This window comes from Solea solea, chromosome 18 (assembly GCF_958295425.1).
Source record: "Solea solea chromosome 18, fSolSol10.1, whole genome shotgun sequence".
In the NCBI taxonomy this organism is placed as follows: Eukaryota; Metazoa; Chordata; class Actinopteri; order Pleuronectiformes; family Soleidae; genus Solea; species Solea solea.
The window spans coordinates 1,662,513-1,677,670 of NC_081151.1; the positions used below are offsets into that span (position 1 = coordinate 1,662,513).

Sequence of the window (15,158 nt, forward strand, 5' to 3'; positions counted from 1 at the left end):
GTGGTCAATATCCCTTTATCAGTGAGTGTATAAAGTCTGAACATGCTTCACTGTCTCGCTTTCTTCAGGTGGTAAACAATATGACAGGAACCAGGTGATTCTCAACACATTTGATGAGAGAAAACTGAACCAGAGGTGGACCTTGGAGATCCTATGAGAAGAGGAGCATTTGGTCCCCACAGCCCTCTCCTGCAGCTGCGTCACAGGGCACTGAGCTCTGTGAAGCAGCTGCAGCGTGTGACCCAAAAACACTTCACTCCTTTATTTTTGTTTTGACTCTGTTTACTCTGGACCAATATTGTGACAACTAACTAAACTTTATAGTGCATGCTCTTACATAACAGTTGATGAAACATGTTCCCTCTTTTCCTAAAAAATGGATAAGTTAAGTAAAAAGTTGCTAATTTTCTAACACTGTATACACCAAAGAATGTGTTTTAACAGCATGTAGTGAAAAATCTGCCCTGTTTCAATGCTGCATCTCTCCATCTTACCTTTCTACTGCATGGTTTCTCTGATCTTACTGCTGACAAATATGAATGTTTACGTCAACACTGATGTGCCTACACTCCACGATTTAATTAAATTATGTGATATTCAAATAGGTCAAAGATGACCTATTGTAAAGTTTTGATATTATTCTTAGGATCCCAACAGATTTTTACACTTTTACACAAACTGTACTTTTCTTCATTTGGTTGTACATAAACATTAAATGTATAGTTTTTAGTAGAAATAATTTCAAGACGGAACTGCAGCTACAATGTTGCCCACTGTTAGTTGTAAATATGTTGATGTGAAATGAGGAAACTGTTACACATGAAAATAAACAATTGGTTGTATTTGGTGCATGTTTGTCTTTTTAATTTGTCTTAACGTCTTTCTTCAGGTTTAAAAATAAACCTCATCTGTCCCATTTTCCCCCAATACTGATACTGATTGACTGACTGTATTGCCACACGATTGGCTGATTGCAGGATGATGAAATGCTCCTGAAAAGCTACACAAACCACTCAAGAATGCAACTAAAACTCTAGTTACCTTGTTTATTCCTATGTGCTGTAACTAAATTTGCCAGAGACCTAATGAGCTGGTCATTTGTGTTGAAATTATTATTGTTCATTTGTGTCCAAGAGTCAGTGCTATAGGTCATCACCCTCTTTAATGACCTGGATCACAGTCTTTCCTCGGGCGTGACCGTTTTCCAGCTTCTCGAAGGCCTGAGGAACCTGAGAAAAGCTGAAAGTCTCGTCCACCACGGGCCGGATCTGATGGAGGAGACAGAGGAAGGTTAAATACATTTTCAGTTGCAGTTCCCTTCTGCAATTTCCTTTAATAATAAAAAATGATCCGTTGCTCAGCATGGGAACTATCTATCAAGCCAAATTCTTTGTGAAGCAAAGCAATTTTCACAAATGTATGCATAATTCAATATATTTTTATTACTTTCTTAAGAATGTATCCACAGTCAATTGAAGCAGAATCTGATGCTGTACCTGTCCTGCATCCACCATCTCCGTTACTTCATCCAGTGCAGGACCACTTGGTGCAAAGAATCCCCATCGGTAGTGAACTCCTTTCATAAGGTGCTGCAAGAAGTAAGAGAAAAAGAAATGAAGACCAGCACCCAGTCTTTGTGTGTGTAGGGTGCACAGTAGTGAGTTATTAACACGTTTCCTATACACATTTAGAAACGTGGTCACTGTGACAACCAAACCAACTGTTGGCGCTCGAGTTTCCCTTTTAACTACAAAGCAAACCGCGTGCTGGCGTGATACCGTGTTTTTAACTTCCTGTTATTAACCCTACAGCATCAGGCTCTCCCACATCTTCTTACTTTACTTTTTCATTTTGCTGTTGTCTTTCTGTAAACTGCAGTGACATCAAATCATCAACAGCTTGACATTTCCTGACAGAAAAATCCAGTCATCAACAACAAGGTAATGATGCAGCAGCAGCAGCAGCAGCAGCTGGAAAAAGACACCTCTGCTGCATCAGTCTAAATAATCAGTATCACACTGTAACTCTGATTGGGTCTGTGGGTGCTAGTGAGAGACAAGACTGCTATGAATCAGGTTCCTCCTGTGGGAGTGCACCTCTACAGAACCGGTTCTACACAGTGGTTTGCATCGCCGTTTAATATGTATGTTTGTATGTAAACAGAGGGAAATGAACATTTCTTATGTGCCAGTGAGGCCTAGCACTGTGCAGGCAGTGCTGCAATTAAAAAAGACAGTAAGAAAGAAAGAAAGAAAGAAAGAAAGAAAGAAAGAAGTAAAAGTAAAGTGTCTCTGGGGCTGTCCCGGAAAAGGAGGGAGATGTTTCGAGTGCATGAGTAATTCAGGTACAGTTTTACTGAAGTTAGTTAGCAATGAGGATGACAATCTTTGCTGATGAAAAACAAATTATTTACACGTCACGTCATTAACACGCCGATGTTAAACAGTTAAAAACGTTGACCTTGACAATTTAGCATTTGAGCCGAGGTCAATGGCAGTAAAAGTCATTTGATATGCAGGTATTTTGTAATTGTGACCTTGTGAAGAGTCGCAACAATTTCTTATTGTTTAAAAGACAAGAAGATAAAGTTGCAATGACAAAAGTGTAAGTGATGAAAGCAAGATTAGAATTAATTAGCATTTTAATGCATGTCAAATATTCCTATATTCGTTTTTTGTGTTGACCAGGCAGTAATTAAAGAGTTTTAAGCAGACACGACTGTGCTTTGCTGGAGAAAAAGCAGATTAAAGTAGAAAACTAAACCAACCAACGCAAAGTGTTGCTAAAATAGCAGAACTAAGGAAGATGACAGTCGGGCGGCATCACACCGTTGTGTGCAAATGTAAAAGAAAGGTTTAGAAGTGGATGATAAAACGGGATGCTCAGCAGGATTACACAATAGTCTTTTAATCACAATCTTGATTTTGTCTGCTCTCTCTGCCAGCAGAACACTAAGCAATTCAAGTCTCCCACTAAACAAGTGCCTGACTACATTGCTGCATCAGTTTAAGTTTGAGACTAAACATTTGTATTGTGGTAAGGTTAAGATTAGGGTTAGGCCTTAATTGGTTGGTTAGACTGTCCAGATGAATGACAGTCAATGTAGTGTGTGTGAGGGAGAGGAGGGGTGGAGGAAGAGATAAGTGGCAGTAGTTCTGAATAATTACTCAAAAGTCAGCAACATTAACTTAACTTGTTGTAGGAATGTGCAAATGTAATGGAAATCGTCACTTGAACTGAGTGAACAGTTGTGCAGTTACTCATTATAATCCTAAATGACCTCGCTAATGACACAAATTTGGCATTAGATGTGATAAGATGTGCCCGTCACCTTCTGGTGCATGTATTTGTACTTTAACACTAAACCACAGTGACACATAATGAGCGAGGGAATTCTCTGGTTAAGACTTGGGTGGAAAAACGTAGTAACGGTAATATACTGATGTCAAACAGACACACAAATAGACACAAACAAGCGCACACACCGCTGCAAGGTGCACACAGCACTGTGTGCAAGCTTTTTTTTTTTCCCCACCAGTGGGCACAGAGACAGGATGCCACCAACACCGCACTCTTCCTCTCTCTCTCTGTGTGTGTGCATGTGTGTGTATTTGTGATACGAAGGAGGAAGGATTAATAATGACGTTATGTTTCTTCGTATTTGATAAACGTGTTAATCTCATGTAACAAAGAAAAGCTGAGACTCGATGTCTGTTTCCTGGTCTCGCCACAGTGAGACACAGTGCTGCTGCCATGGTCGCTGCACATGCATTGCTGCATTCTCCATTGGTGATTTCATCAGTCGTCTCCTTTCTAATCAAGGAAATCACTGTGGGCTTTTCACATTTCACGACAATTCAGATGAGATTAGCATCTGATTTGACAAAGAGTAGGATGACTGACTTATGCAGCTGTGCTGTTCATTTCCTTTCCCATATTTATGTCAGTTTATAATTACAGAAATAAGCCAGATTTGTCCGGCTTCTGCATTAGGGCTGCATTGATGAAACACACGTTCATGTTTGTTGGCAAGCTAGTGGTCGGGTTACTGAAAGTTCAACAGCAGTTCAACATCAATAGATTTGATGACTGGATTCACAGTGAGCGAAAGAAAGGTGGTCTTTAACAATCGCACATGCAGAACTTTCCATTCAGCTCACGCAGGAGAATAATCGCATGGCTGCTTCAGACAACATTTCTTCTACTCTCAAAAGTACCAAAACACAGACTTTAAAAACTAATGTGTGCCCCACTCCATCAGCATCTTAAATAAGACTTGAAAAAGTGTGCAATATGCTGTTAATTTGAGGAGAAGCTTGACAGGACAGTCAGTCAGTCTTATATTGAATTTGGCTGTTGTTTATTTCTTTGTCTTTTTTTGACTATAAACATGTAGAGTTAAACTGCACCTGTGATTTTTAACCATAATTACCTTGAGGGCCTTGGTGGCCACAGTAGCAGCAGTCTGCATCATTCCATCAGCAATACCCAGCATGTCCGTGTTGTGGAGGAAAGGCGTCACAAGTGTGACATACTTGGCGCCGCACCACGGCTTCAGCAGATTCAGTGCCCAGCGTTCCGTGTCCCCTCCAACGTTATCCAGAATCACGTCAAATCTGGCGATGAAGAGACGTGTAAGTTGCGGGGGGGCGATGGGCATCAAAAGTCAAAGTAAATTAGAGGGAGAACTTGTGCAGGTGTGAGGACACGGGACAGAAAAGGTGAGAGACAAGATCATTAGGAAACTACAGGGCTATGGTTTCCCACACTAATGAGCTGATTACAGCTGTGCGGACAGGGTTGCCACAGTTACTAGGGCAAGACACTTTAAATAACAAAATGAATGACTGCGTGGCGTGTGCTTGTCTCACTTGTCTAGTGCACTGAGCGGCTCCTCGACAGGCCCAGCAGTGTAGTCCACCACGTGGTCCGCACCCAGCCCCCTCACAAACCCCTCGGCATTTTGGGAGCAGGTAACGGTCACATGGGCTCCCCACGCTTTCAGCATCTGTGTACAAAAATGATCATTTGCTGCAGACTAAAGGAAAACAAAACTCTCATAATCATTCACGTTTTGAGTATGCAACACTTATATTTAGGTTAGGTTTTTTTACTGCAGTGTGAATATTAACTTTAGTACAACTTAAAAAAAAACACATACAATGTACTGCTTGACCTTTAACCCATACCTGGATAGCAAATGTTCCCACTCCCCCAGAACCTCCAAGGATCAAAATCCTGTGGATAAGATGAGAAGCAGTTATTAGTGTATTGATAATGTTTTTTATTATTATTATTACACAGACTCAACCTCATAAGGATTCATATCAAATGCAGAACAGGATTAATTATTTCAGTATTTGAGCTGCTAGTTGTCAACGTTTCCTCACCGCTTCTTGCCACAGTTGTCCTTACTGAGCCCACCAGTGTTGACCAGTGCTGACCAGGCAGTGGTTGCCACATATGGAATGGCTGCTGCCTCAGTGTGGCTCAGTGACTTTGGTTTGTGGGAGATCTGAGCACAGCACACATTCATTTGAACAACATTTATTATAGGATTAACTTCGCCTCGTCAACTATCAATAGTGCACAATCTGAGTCATTTTGAACTGCTACAGCTTAACTTGAGGTTTCTTAATTACCTGCTTGTTGTGTTTTTTTATTTGCATGCTTTAGTGGTTAAATGGCAAGCTGCTGCCATGCATGCAAAGTATGAAGCAAACCACAGTCTTCCAAAAAGAGAAGTGAATACGTAAATATGACTGAAACCGTGATACTTGATTGATTCATTTCCAGCGAAGCAACGCTGTATGAGATCATCATCACTTACCTCATTGGCACTAAGCACCACAAACTCAGCTAAGCTGCCCTGCTTCCACGGTGGAATAGCTGCCCACACCTAGGGAAGACACGCAGCAAGAAAATAATCGTCAAGCAAAAATTCAGTCTGCTCTACATTCTGTTTACCTTCACACAGACAACATGATCATTACATATTAATGTATAATCAGGCATGCAATGTTGGTTTTAAAAGACAAAAGGATGTCCTGAAATAAAAATGTATATTTTGTACAATTTAAAAATAATATTAATACATAGTCTGTAGTCTGTATTATTCCAAGAAATCATATGGAATAATTATTGTAAAGAATCTGTGATGTGACAACTGAGAAGTGTGAACTGAAAGAAAAAAATTAACTGAAACATGTTTACAAACTGTGGCTGTGACAGTTTCCTTTCCAACTGATTGACCATTGTAGTCTCACTTGATCAAACTTTTCCCTGAGAATGCTGTGCTACAAGTAGAAAAACGGTATCTTTCCCTTAAATCATACTATTCATGATTTGATTCACAACATTTATAAATTAACCATGTCAAATTTAGAGATTATAACAATTTATGGAATTTAAGAAATTGCTTAAACTCAAATGATTGTTATTGGTCGTTATTTTATCATCCCTATATAGCTATATATAGAGCTATCTAACACTGGCTCTACACACTGGCAGAGAGTCCAAACTCAAGTTGTGCTGACAGTGCATGAGGTTGTCTGAGTGATTGTTGTTGTCACATAACATTCAGTGTGGCCTGGAAAGGATGGACTAGGTCTTCTGCCCTGTGGGTATTACACGGCCTAATGTTAGCCAAGAACACACTACCACAATGACACATCACCAGTGACACGCTGACACGATTCCTGCATAACAATGACTCGACAAGCCACCAGCATGTTGCCTCAGGAGCCAGGGCTCATCAGCAGAGGTTATTTGCCTTCTTCATTCTCTAATGTATCTGAATGATTCTATAATATTGCCTTTCCAACAAGGTGCTTTCACACACTGCAGGTTTTTATCTAGGACATCATTTACATTCACACTTACGGCAGGACAATATGGCTAAAAAGTCACAATAATAAAAGTTTACTGATATTTATCATGATAAATACCAGATAATTAAAGAGTTAAAGACAAGATTCATGGTGGGTTTTAAGCTTCATTATGGACAGAAAACACACAACTCTTCAAAGTGTGTTTGCACAGTTCATAAATATTATATAAATACAGTTTATACTGAACATCTGTCAAATTATATATGCTGTACATATATACATATATACATATATACACATATATAAATATATATATATATATGTTGTTATTGAATCACATTTGCATGAAGCACTGCACAGGAACAAGCCGTTTCCATAAGCACTGGGCTTCCTGTTCGTAAAATGAAGTGTTTACTGAGTCTGCTGGTTGCGTTACTGTACCTCATCCCTTTCTGTGAAATACTTCACATCCATGCCGCACTCGATGATGACCCCGGACACGTCCCTCCCCAGGATGAGAGGGAAATCGCTGCCCGACTGAATGCTGTTCAGAGGGTCTCTCTTCACAGACAGTGTCGCTGCACCATAGCCACCTGACGGGAAGAAAGCTTTTGGATTAGATGCAGAGATTATAACAGGCTTGCAAAACTTGCAAATCCAATTCCTTTCTTAGAAGAACTACTTCATACAGTATAAACCATTAGAGACATTAAAGTACAGATAGTCACACACAGAAAGAGAGAAAGACACCTCATAAGGACCAGGTTTTGGTCTTCATGAGGACTAACTGCAGCTCCTGACAAGGTCATTTAGGGGTGGGTCAAAATATCGATTTGGTGATATATTTTAATTAATAAATTAAGGAACTCTAAAGTAAACAGTCCCTGCTACATGTCTCCTCGCAGTGGCACTGCTCAAATGAATGAGGGGAAACTTGGGAGGAAGTTACCTAGCCAAAGAAGAGGGGGTTTACAGCAGGATAATGGTGGAAAGAGCTATTTTAAGAGATAATACATACATTTATGCACTTTGTTCTCTGTGTTGTGAGTAAAGAAGAGAAATCCTGCACTTTTAACTTTTCACGGACACTTTGTTTTCTTCAGCTGGACAGATATAGCAATATATTGATTATCACAGAATCGTTGTATTGTGGTATTATTTGGTATTGTGAGGTACTACACACACACACATACAGTTACATACAGTAGGCGTGTTACTTACCTCTCATGCTGACATCGAGTGGGTTTAGTCCCGCTGCAAACACTTTGACAATGACCTCATTAGGGAACCTCAATAAGGGGAATCGAGCATTTTTAGTGAAGCGTAAAACTTCATTGCTTCCATATTTATCAATGACCCAGGCTGGCATGATAGTCCTGCACCTGCTGGAAGTACTGAACGGACTGCTTTGCCTACAAAGTAATGTTTTTACATTTGTTGAAGTACTGAGACGTAACAACCACCTTTTATACTCTAAACGTCTAACACACGTCATATTTGAACTGTGGAAAAGCACAGAAGCGGTCGCAGACATTTGTGGGACAGTAAACTAGCAACACATTTACTCCCTGTTTCGGGTCAAGCTGTACAAGTTACTTTGCTGTGTTAAAGTACATTAAAAAACAACCGCTACTCTGGAACTAAAATCCTTTCCTTCTGGTGCAAACTGGTCTCGTTGGTCGTTCATATATATAAACGCTAAAATAAATCTATATCATTTCAAAACAACGTCCTCTTCTGTGACATGCCTCTTCCGCCACCGGCGCGTTACTTCCGCTCAGCGCCTAGACCAATCAGAGTGCGCTTTACTAACCGGCTGTCCAATCACAGGACGCGCTGTTAGACTGTGGCGACAGGAACAAACATGGCAGCCTAGCCTAGCACCGCTGCTACTGTACGGTGAAGGTTGTTAATAACTTGGAAGGTTGTCACAGAAATATCGTCAACATGCTGAACCTGACAATAAGAGAGGTCAGTGTGCGTGTTTACTTATCGCCTGACCGTAGTTCTCCGTGTTTGTGTCATTTATGTTGTATTTTAGCTTAGCTTGACTTTAGGTTTGTTTATCGTTACTCATTGTTCATCATTCTCGTGCTTTCTGTACAGATACTTTCTGTATTAGGACAACTACTCAACTGCTTTACTATCTTCTGGTGTTTCTTAAATATGAAGTATCGATAATGCAATGTAAACATTTATTGTGGTGGGGGATAAAAATATGAGCAGCTTTATACCTTAAAGTAGAAGTACTCAGATTAGTTTAAATGTAATCCAGCAAAATCAAATATTAGAAATGCAAATCATTATTTATTAAGTCAATAATATAAATAGTAATGATGCAGACTGACTCAATTCAATATTGCATTTATCAGCATCGTGTATAAGCTGCATTATGATATTGGCAGGACATGTATTGGGTAGTTACCTTTTATTATAATACTTAAGGGCAACTTATGGCCAAAAAGAAAAGGATATGGACAAATGATCTATTACCAATTGTTCTGTGTGCAAAAATAACAAATTTAGGTATATATTTTAATTGGACTTTTTTGTGTATAGTATTTTAATATTTAAATAGAACAGAGTCTTTATTGGTATTGATATAAATTGTGGTTACTTTTTTTTAACAAGTCAAAAGGTTTGGTTTCAAAATGTTCACCATTGTTTTCCAGGTGTCTTTGGCACTCAGGGAGGGAAGGATTTCAGCAACAGAACTTTGTAGGAGATGCCTGAACCGCATCAAGAAAACGCAGCATCTTAATGCGTACATCACTGTGACAGAGGAGCTGGCACTGAAGCAGGCTCAAGAAGCAGACAGCAGGCTTCAGCAAGGTCTGTACACATGACTATTTATTTGCATCTCTCGTCTATGGAGTCACAAGTTTTACTGTTTGGGACTTTGTCTCCTATCAGGTGTCTCCAAAGGTCCTCTGGATGGAATCCCTTTTGCAGTTAAAGACAACTTTTGCACGGAGAATATCAGGACCACATGTGCTTCCCGGATGCTCAGAGGTAATGTCTGCATATCACCTCAGTGTTAAGTTACCATGTCTTATAATGTTCAGCTTTATGTCAGTCCACTGATCATTACCTGTGACTGTTTGTGCTGCAGAATACTTTCCACCTTATAATGCTACAGTTGTTAAGAAGCTCATGGAGCAAGGGGCTGTCCTGGTGGGGAAGACCAACATGGATGAGTTTGCTATGGGGTAAGACCTTGGGTATGTTCTTTCATTTCTTTTTTTAATTTGAAGAAGCCAAGAGTACATGTTTGTTTTTTTTCATTTCAAAGCGCAGGCAGCACAGATGGGGCTTACGGACCAGTAAGGAATCCCTGGGGCTATGCTGCTCCCTACAGAGAACAGACAGGGGCAACACCTGACTCTGATTGGGTCATCACTGGAGGAAGTTCAGGGGGAAGTGCTGCAGCTGTGGCTTCACTCACCAGCTTTCTGTATGAAAACACATTCACTCATTTATATTAAAAACAATTACAGAAGTAGTGGCGCTTGCAGATTAAAAGATCAGTTGCTTTTGTAATTACTGACAGGGCTTTGGGTTCAGACACAGGTGGTTCTACTCGCAACCCAGCAGCACTCTGTGGTGTCGTGGCCCTGAAGCCGACCTATGGCCTGCTGTCCAGACACGGTCTCATCCCTCTTGTCAACTCTATGGACGTTCCTGGCATCATGAGCCGCACTGTCAGTGACACAGCCATCGTCTTAGGTAGCAAAACCTAAAGAGTCTGTCATTATAGACACTGAGGGAGAGTGTGTTACATTCATAGCTGAACATCATTGGATCTATATTAAACCTTTCCTTGCTCTTCAGGAGTATGGTCATGGTCTAGATGCACCTCAATTGTGTTATTACACTAAATTCAGTGTTTCAGTCAATTATGTCCTGGGGATTTGTGGTGAAAAAAAGAAATAGCTCTCAAGAACACAGGAATATAATCATCGTTTAACTGATAATATAAGAAATACATTTGCCATAAAGGAAGAAAATCAATCCCCTGTGTTTGATAGACACCTACAATGATTTGTATGCCTCTTAAATCTGTCCACGTTTCATATTGCTATTCATTTTACACGCAATCCTCAAATAGTGAACTGCATAACTGAGATTTTTAATGAAATGTTACACAGGAATACTCCAAGGCCTCGATGTAAGAGACTCGACGACAATTCCTGCCCCTCCATCCCTGACGGAGCTACCTGAAGACTTTGATGTTAAGAATCTCCGTGTAGGCGTCCCTAAGGTGAGCCATGAACTCACCTGTAGTAATGTAATTCTAAAAAAAACTAAACTAATCTAAAAAAAAGTTTAGTTTTAAGGTTTTCTTTTGTTCTATCCTGTCCTTTCAGGAGTACCACGCCCCGGGACTGTCTGTGGAAACTCAAGCTCAATGGAGTCGTGTTGCCGACATGTTTGAGAGAGCCGGGGCGAGGGTGGAGCAGGTGTCGCTCCCCCACACTCAGTTCTCCATCGTGTGCTACCACGTCCTGTGCCACGCTGAAGTGGCTTCTAACATGGCCCGATTTGACGGCCTTGAATATGGTATGACCCTGCTTGCTCTATAGACTCGACAGAAAAAAGAAATCATATTTTTCTGCCATTATTGTCACAAGATGGTGATAATGGCAATGTATTTGATTTGCACCTCTTCTCTGTCAGGCCACCGTAGCGAGGTGAACAGCTCAACAGAGGCCATGTATGCGTCAACGCGACACGAGGGCTTCAATGACGTAGTGAGAGGAAGGATTCTTTCTGGGAACTACTTCCTTCTCAAACAGTGAGACATCACACTGAACCTATGCAGACCATCATGCTTCATTTCACCCAACTTCAAACCAGCGTGGAAACCAAGGCACTCTTAATAATCAAATCACAAAAGTCAGTCACTGTCTTAATTCAACTGTGAACCCGGGTCTTCTCGCTGCAAGGCGAGAGTGCTAACCGCTACACCACCGTGTGGCCCAGTCTTGAATGTCTTACTTCAAATTTAAGAAGACATTTGGGGAAGTTGTTCTATTTTAAATCGTGTGATTTTAAACTGAGTTTTGTTTTTTCAGGAACTACCAGCACTACTTTGTGAAGGCGCAGAAAGTGCGCCGGCTGATCGCCGATGACTTCAGGCACGTGTTCAGCTCAGGTGTTGACGTGCTGCTGACGCCCACCACTCTGACTGATGCAGCCCGCTACTCCGACTTTACACAGGAAGACAACCGAACGCGCAGTGCACAGGAAGACGTGTTCACTCAGCCTGCCAACATGGCAGGTACAGAGAGGAAAAAGACCGTTTCAAAGCAGAACACCTTAAGTTTAGAGGAAGTTCTGCGTGCATAGATACACTTAGATACTCTGTGCACCCACACAACTGTAACTGAACACTTTTCACTTACAATGAGTAAAGATAAAGCTGCTTCTTCTGTGCAGCAAAGGCTAAGTGTATCATGTTTTCTATTGAAATAAAAAGGGTCGTTTTTAATTGCTGAAGGCAAACATAAACATCCTCCTTTATCACTTTAATCACTCTATCTTTTATCTCTCTTCTGCTTCTCCTGCAGGTCTGCCTGCTGTTTCAGTGCCGGTTGCTTTATCAAGGCGAGGGCTTCCCATTGGCTTACAGCTCATTGGCCCTGCTGTCCAGGACATGAAGCTGCTCAGTGTTGCCCAGTGGATCGAGCAGAAGGTTGGATTTCCCTCCATCAGGGACTACGACAACTCCACGAACGAAACAGGAGTGACTGAAAGGGAGAGGACCTCCGCTGTATGACAAGAACTTATGGACACAAGGATTTTCATTAAATCATATAAACTATTGAACTACATGGATCATATGTCGGGTGGAGGGATTTCCAAATGTTTCCTGAAGATGCTGTTAAATAAAAGTTGCTTTGCTCAGTTACTTTGACAAGGTGATTGTTATTGTAGGTGTGTGCATTCCATCATATGTACCTGCACCAGGTAAATCAGGAAGCAGGGCTTGACCTATATTACTTAAAAAACAAGGAAGTCGTGGGGGGGGGGGGGGTTAACTGCCAGCTCCCCAGCTTGTAGCTTGTATTTTAATATCGAAGAGAGATTGCAATGAGTAATTTGATGTATGGACCTTTAAGTTTAGTGCTTATTTGGACAAAGGTTACAGCTTGTTATCACAATGGAAGCAGGAAATTTAGCTGCACATCAAGCTTTCTTTAACCCATGTGGCTATAGAAATAAGCCACATTTAAGAAAGTGACAAACAGAGTGTCACAAATTAAAGCGTTATTCAACTTACAAATGTCAGTCGTTGGCTGTAGGTGACTGGACATTGAAGACGTTTCATCACGCAAACCAGGTGAGAAACGTCTTCAGCTCAACTCAAGCAAGTCCAGTTGCCTACAGCTGAAGAAGACTGTGATCTGGATGACTGAAAACCTTCACTGACAACTTTGTAATGCACAGTATATTCTTAGGTTTTATTCCTGCTGGAACAGAATCATTTCCCAGTCTGGGATGGATAAAGTCTGTCTGTCTGTCTGTCTGTGTTCATGTCTCGCATACATAAACAAGCTTGTGTTGAGTACAATGTATAGAAATGATGTCACAGGTCACCACCCAGGCAGCGCTCTTCTCCTCCTCCTCAATATACTGTATATGATCATAAAGATGATTGTTGGTGCGACTGACTGCTGCGTGTCCACTGGGGGGCACAGGTAGGCTGTGTTTCCCCTGGGATTTCTACACTGAACCTCTGGACTAAGGATGAAGCTGCACTTTCACAGATCTAAAAAAACAAACTCCTCTCTCCACCTTGACAAAAGTGAGCAGACATGTTGTACATTATTCCATCGGAAATGCCGGCCTCAAACCATTTTGACCTGGACAGATACTGTCCCTGACGCACTGAGACCATCCACATTAGTCAACTGCAGTGAAACGAATCCAGACTTCCAATTACAGAATCCATTATAATCTACAGGAGGGAAACTGTACTTGTTCTCATGCTTAATCTGGATACTTTAATTAAACAGCGCTTTCTAAAGTTCTTCATTTTCTTTTTCCTGCTTCGTGACCCGGTCAGAACAAGGGCCTTTTTGCGTGGAGTTTGCATGTCGTCCCCGTGTGTGCGTGACTTTTCCCCCGCGTTCTCTTGTTTCCATAGTCAACAACATGCAGATTTGGGTATTAGGTAAATTGGATGCTCCAAATTGACTGTAGAGAGTGGATGTTGTTTGTCTCTATGTGTCCCTGTGATGGACTGGGGATCTGTCCACGGTGTGACCCCGCCTTTCACCATATGTCAGCTGGGATTGGCACCAGCGCCCCCTGCGAGGACAAATAAGCCTCTCATTTAACCTTATATAGTGCTAGTTTTATGTCATTTTAAAAGTAGCTCACACTAGTTTGTGCTTGGTTTCCACAGCAACCAGATAACTCACAAATGACCGTCTCCTTTGCTTGTATTAGTTTTCCAGTCAGAACGATAATGCAGTTCTGAGTTCCGATTTACCCGTGTGTGTAAAATCTAGGTGTGAAAAACAGGAACAGGATGAAGGGCGTGTGTTGATTTATACGCAGCATTTACTACAACCCCCCCCCCCCCACACACACACACACACACACACACAGACTCAACCGAGACTCAATCAAACAAGTCATATTAAAGACGTAAACCAGTCAGGACTTTCATATAAACACGCATTCATTATTATAGTAATTATTAAATGTTTATTCTCTTCAAGGTTTTTGCTTAGGCTCCACATTTATGCACAGGATGTGGTGACAGAGCACATCTCCATTTCCTTGAAGCGATGACAACGATGATGCACGCTTTGATGCACAATAAGTGACGGCATACAGTTAATCCATCGTCTGTATGAGTGATTAAATATCTATAATACCTGCAATATTATACAGAGAAGAGAAACAACAGCAGCTCACACAATGAGCAAGCACAAGGCAGAAGTGGAGAGAAATTTTGACTTTTAACAGGAAGAAGAAAAAACCAGACACAAAAATGTGCGGCCGTCTGCCAAGACAGGTTGGGGTGAAAGGAAAAAAGGTGGACAGAAGAGAGAGACCAGGAGCAGATATGTCAGGTTATGATGCTTCATTGTTTTGTCTCTATAGCAACAAGATGTTGCTCTCACACGGATGTTACCTTAAATACTGACATTAGTCACAGAGGTCTGAGAATCAAGCTTGTTCTTGGTGTTGTGCTATTTTGGGCAAATGACTTGATAAGTGAGTGTTCACAGGCTCAAGAGCAGTGGGTTTTTTAATATTCCTCTCTCATTCTTCTCTGTCTGACCACACTGGTCCCTCGGTTAAATGCCCCCC

The 15,158-nt window shown here is 41.2% G+C and overlaps 3 protein-coding genes across 6 annotated transcripts in view; 2 read left to right on the forward strand and 1 right to left on the reverse strand.

Annotated features, from left to right (window-relative positions):
- Positions 1 to 842, forward strand: part of crybg1a (crystallin beta-gamma domain containing 1a) — a 37,583-nt gene extending 36,741 nt beyond the window's left edge. For all 3 annotated transcript variants that reach the window (XM_058615714.1, XM_058615715.1, XM_058615716.1), the window contains one exon: positions 69 to 842. In XM_058615714.1, the coding sequence (XP_058471697.1) occupies positions 69 to 157 (89 nt within the window). In that variant the 3' untranslated portion in view covers positions 158 to 842. The remainder of the gene's footprint in view (positions 1 to 68) is intronic.
- rtn4ip1 (reticulon 4 interacting protein 1) lies at positions 838 to 8,591 on the reverse strand. The gene is made up of 9 exons (XM_058615719.1): positions 8,052 to 8,591; positions 7,272 to 7,423; positions 5,831 to 5,899; positions 5,391 to 5,515; positions 5,190 to 5,238; positions 4,872 to 5,008; positions 4,433 to 4,616; positions 1,497 to 1,589; positions 838 to 1,268 (listed from the first exon to the last, which is right to left on the reverse strand). The coding sequence occupies exons 1-9, from the start codon at positions 8,362 to 8,364 to the stop codon at positions 1,143 to 1,145; spliced, it is 1,248 nt and encodes a 415-aa protein (XP_058471702.1). The 5' UTR covers positions 8,365 to 8,591; the 3' UTR covers positions 838 to 1,142.
- A 54-nt stretch (positions 8,592 to 8,645) lies between these two features.
- On the forward strand, positions 8,646 to 12,741 carry qrsl1 (glutaminyl-tRNA amidotransferase subunit QRSL1). Of its 2 annotated transcripts, XM_058615717.1 has the most exons (11): positions 8,646 to 8,801; positions 9,503 to 9,662; positions 9,744 to 9,842; positions 9,943 to 10,039; positions 10,123 to 10,284; positions 10,381 to 10,556; positions 10,979 to 11,091; positions 11,198 to 11,390; positions 11,508 to 11,625; positions 11,906 to 12,111; positions 12,401 to 12,741. In XM_058615717.1, exons 1-11 carry the CDS (start codon positions 8,778 to 8,780, stop codon positions 12,607 to 12,609), a joined length of 1,557 nt encoding a protein of 518 aa, XP_058471700.1. In that variant the 5' UTR covers positions 8,646 to 8,777; the 3' UTR covers positions 12,610 to 12,741. The 2 variants fall into 2 exon arrangements, with proteins under 2 accessions (XP_058471700.1, XP_058471701.1); XM_058615718.1 differs by lacking the exon at positions 8,646 to 8,801 and having other exon boundaries at positions 9,523 to 9,662; positions 10,128 to 10,284.
- The last annotated feature ends 2,417 nt before the right edge of the window (positions 12,742 to 15,158 follow it).

Coding starts and splice junctions, on each gene's coding strand:
- rtn4ip1 (XM_058615719.1), bottom strand. CDS start 8,364: ATGTCTGCGACCGCTTCTGTGCTTTTCCACAGTTCAAATATGACGTGT. Junction 5,239..5,390: donor GACAACTGTGGCAAGAAGCG/GTGAGGAAACGT, acceptor TCTTATCCACAG/GATTTTGATCCTTGGAGGTT. Junction 4,617..4,871: donor CCGCTCAGTGCACTAGACAA/GTGAGACAAGCA, acceptor CTTCATCGCCAG/ATTTGACGTGATTCTGGATA.
- qrsl1 (XM_058615717.1), top strand. CDS start 8,778: ATGCTGAACCTGACAATAAGAGAG. Junction 8,802..9,502: donor TGAACCTGACAATAAGAGAG/GTCAGTGTGCGT, acceptor ATTGTTTTCCAG/GTGTCTTTGGCACTCAGGGA. Junction 10,557..10,978: donor TGACACAGCCATCGTCTTAG/GTAGCAAAACCT, acceptor AATGTTACACAG/GAATACTCCAAGGCCTCGAT.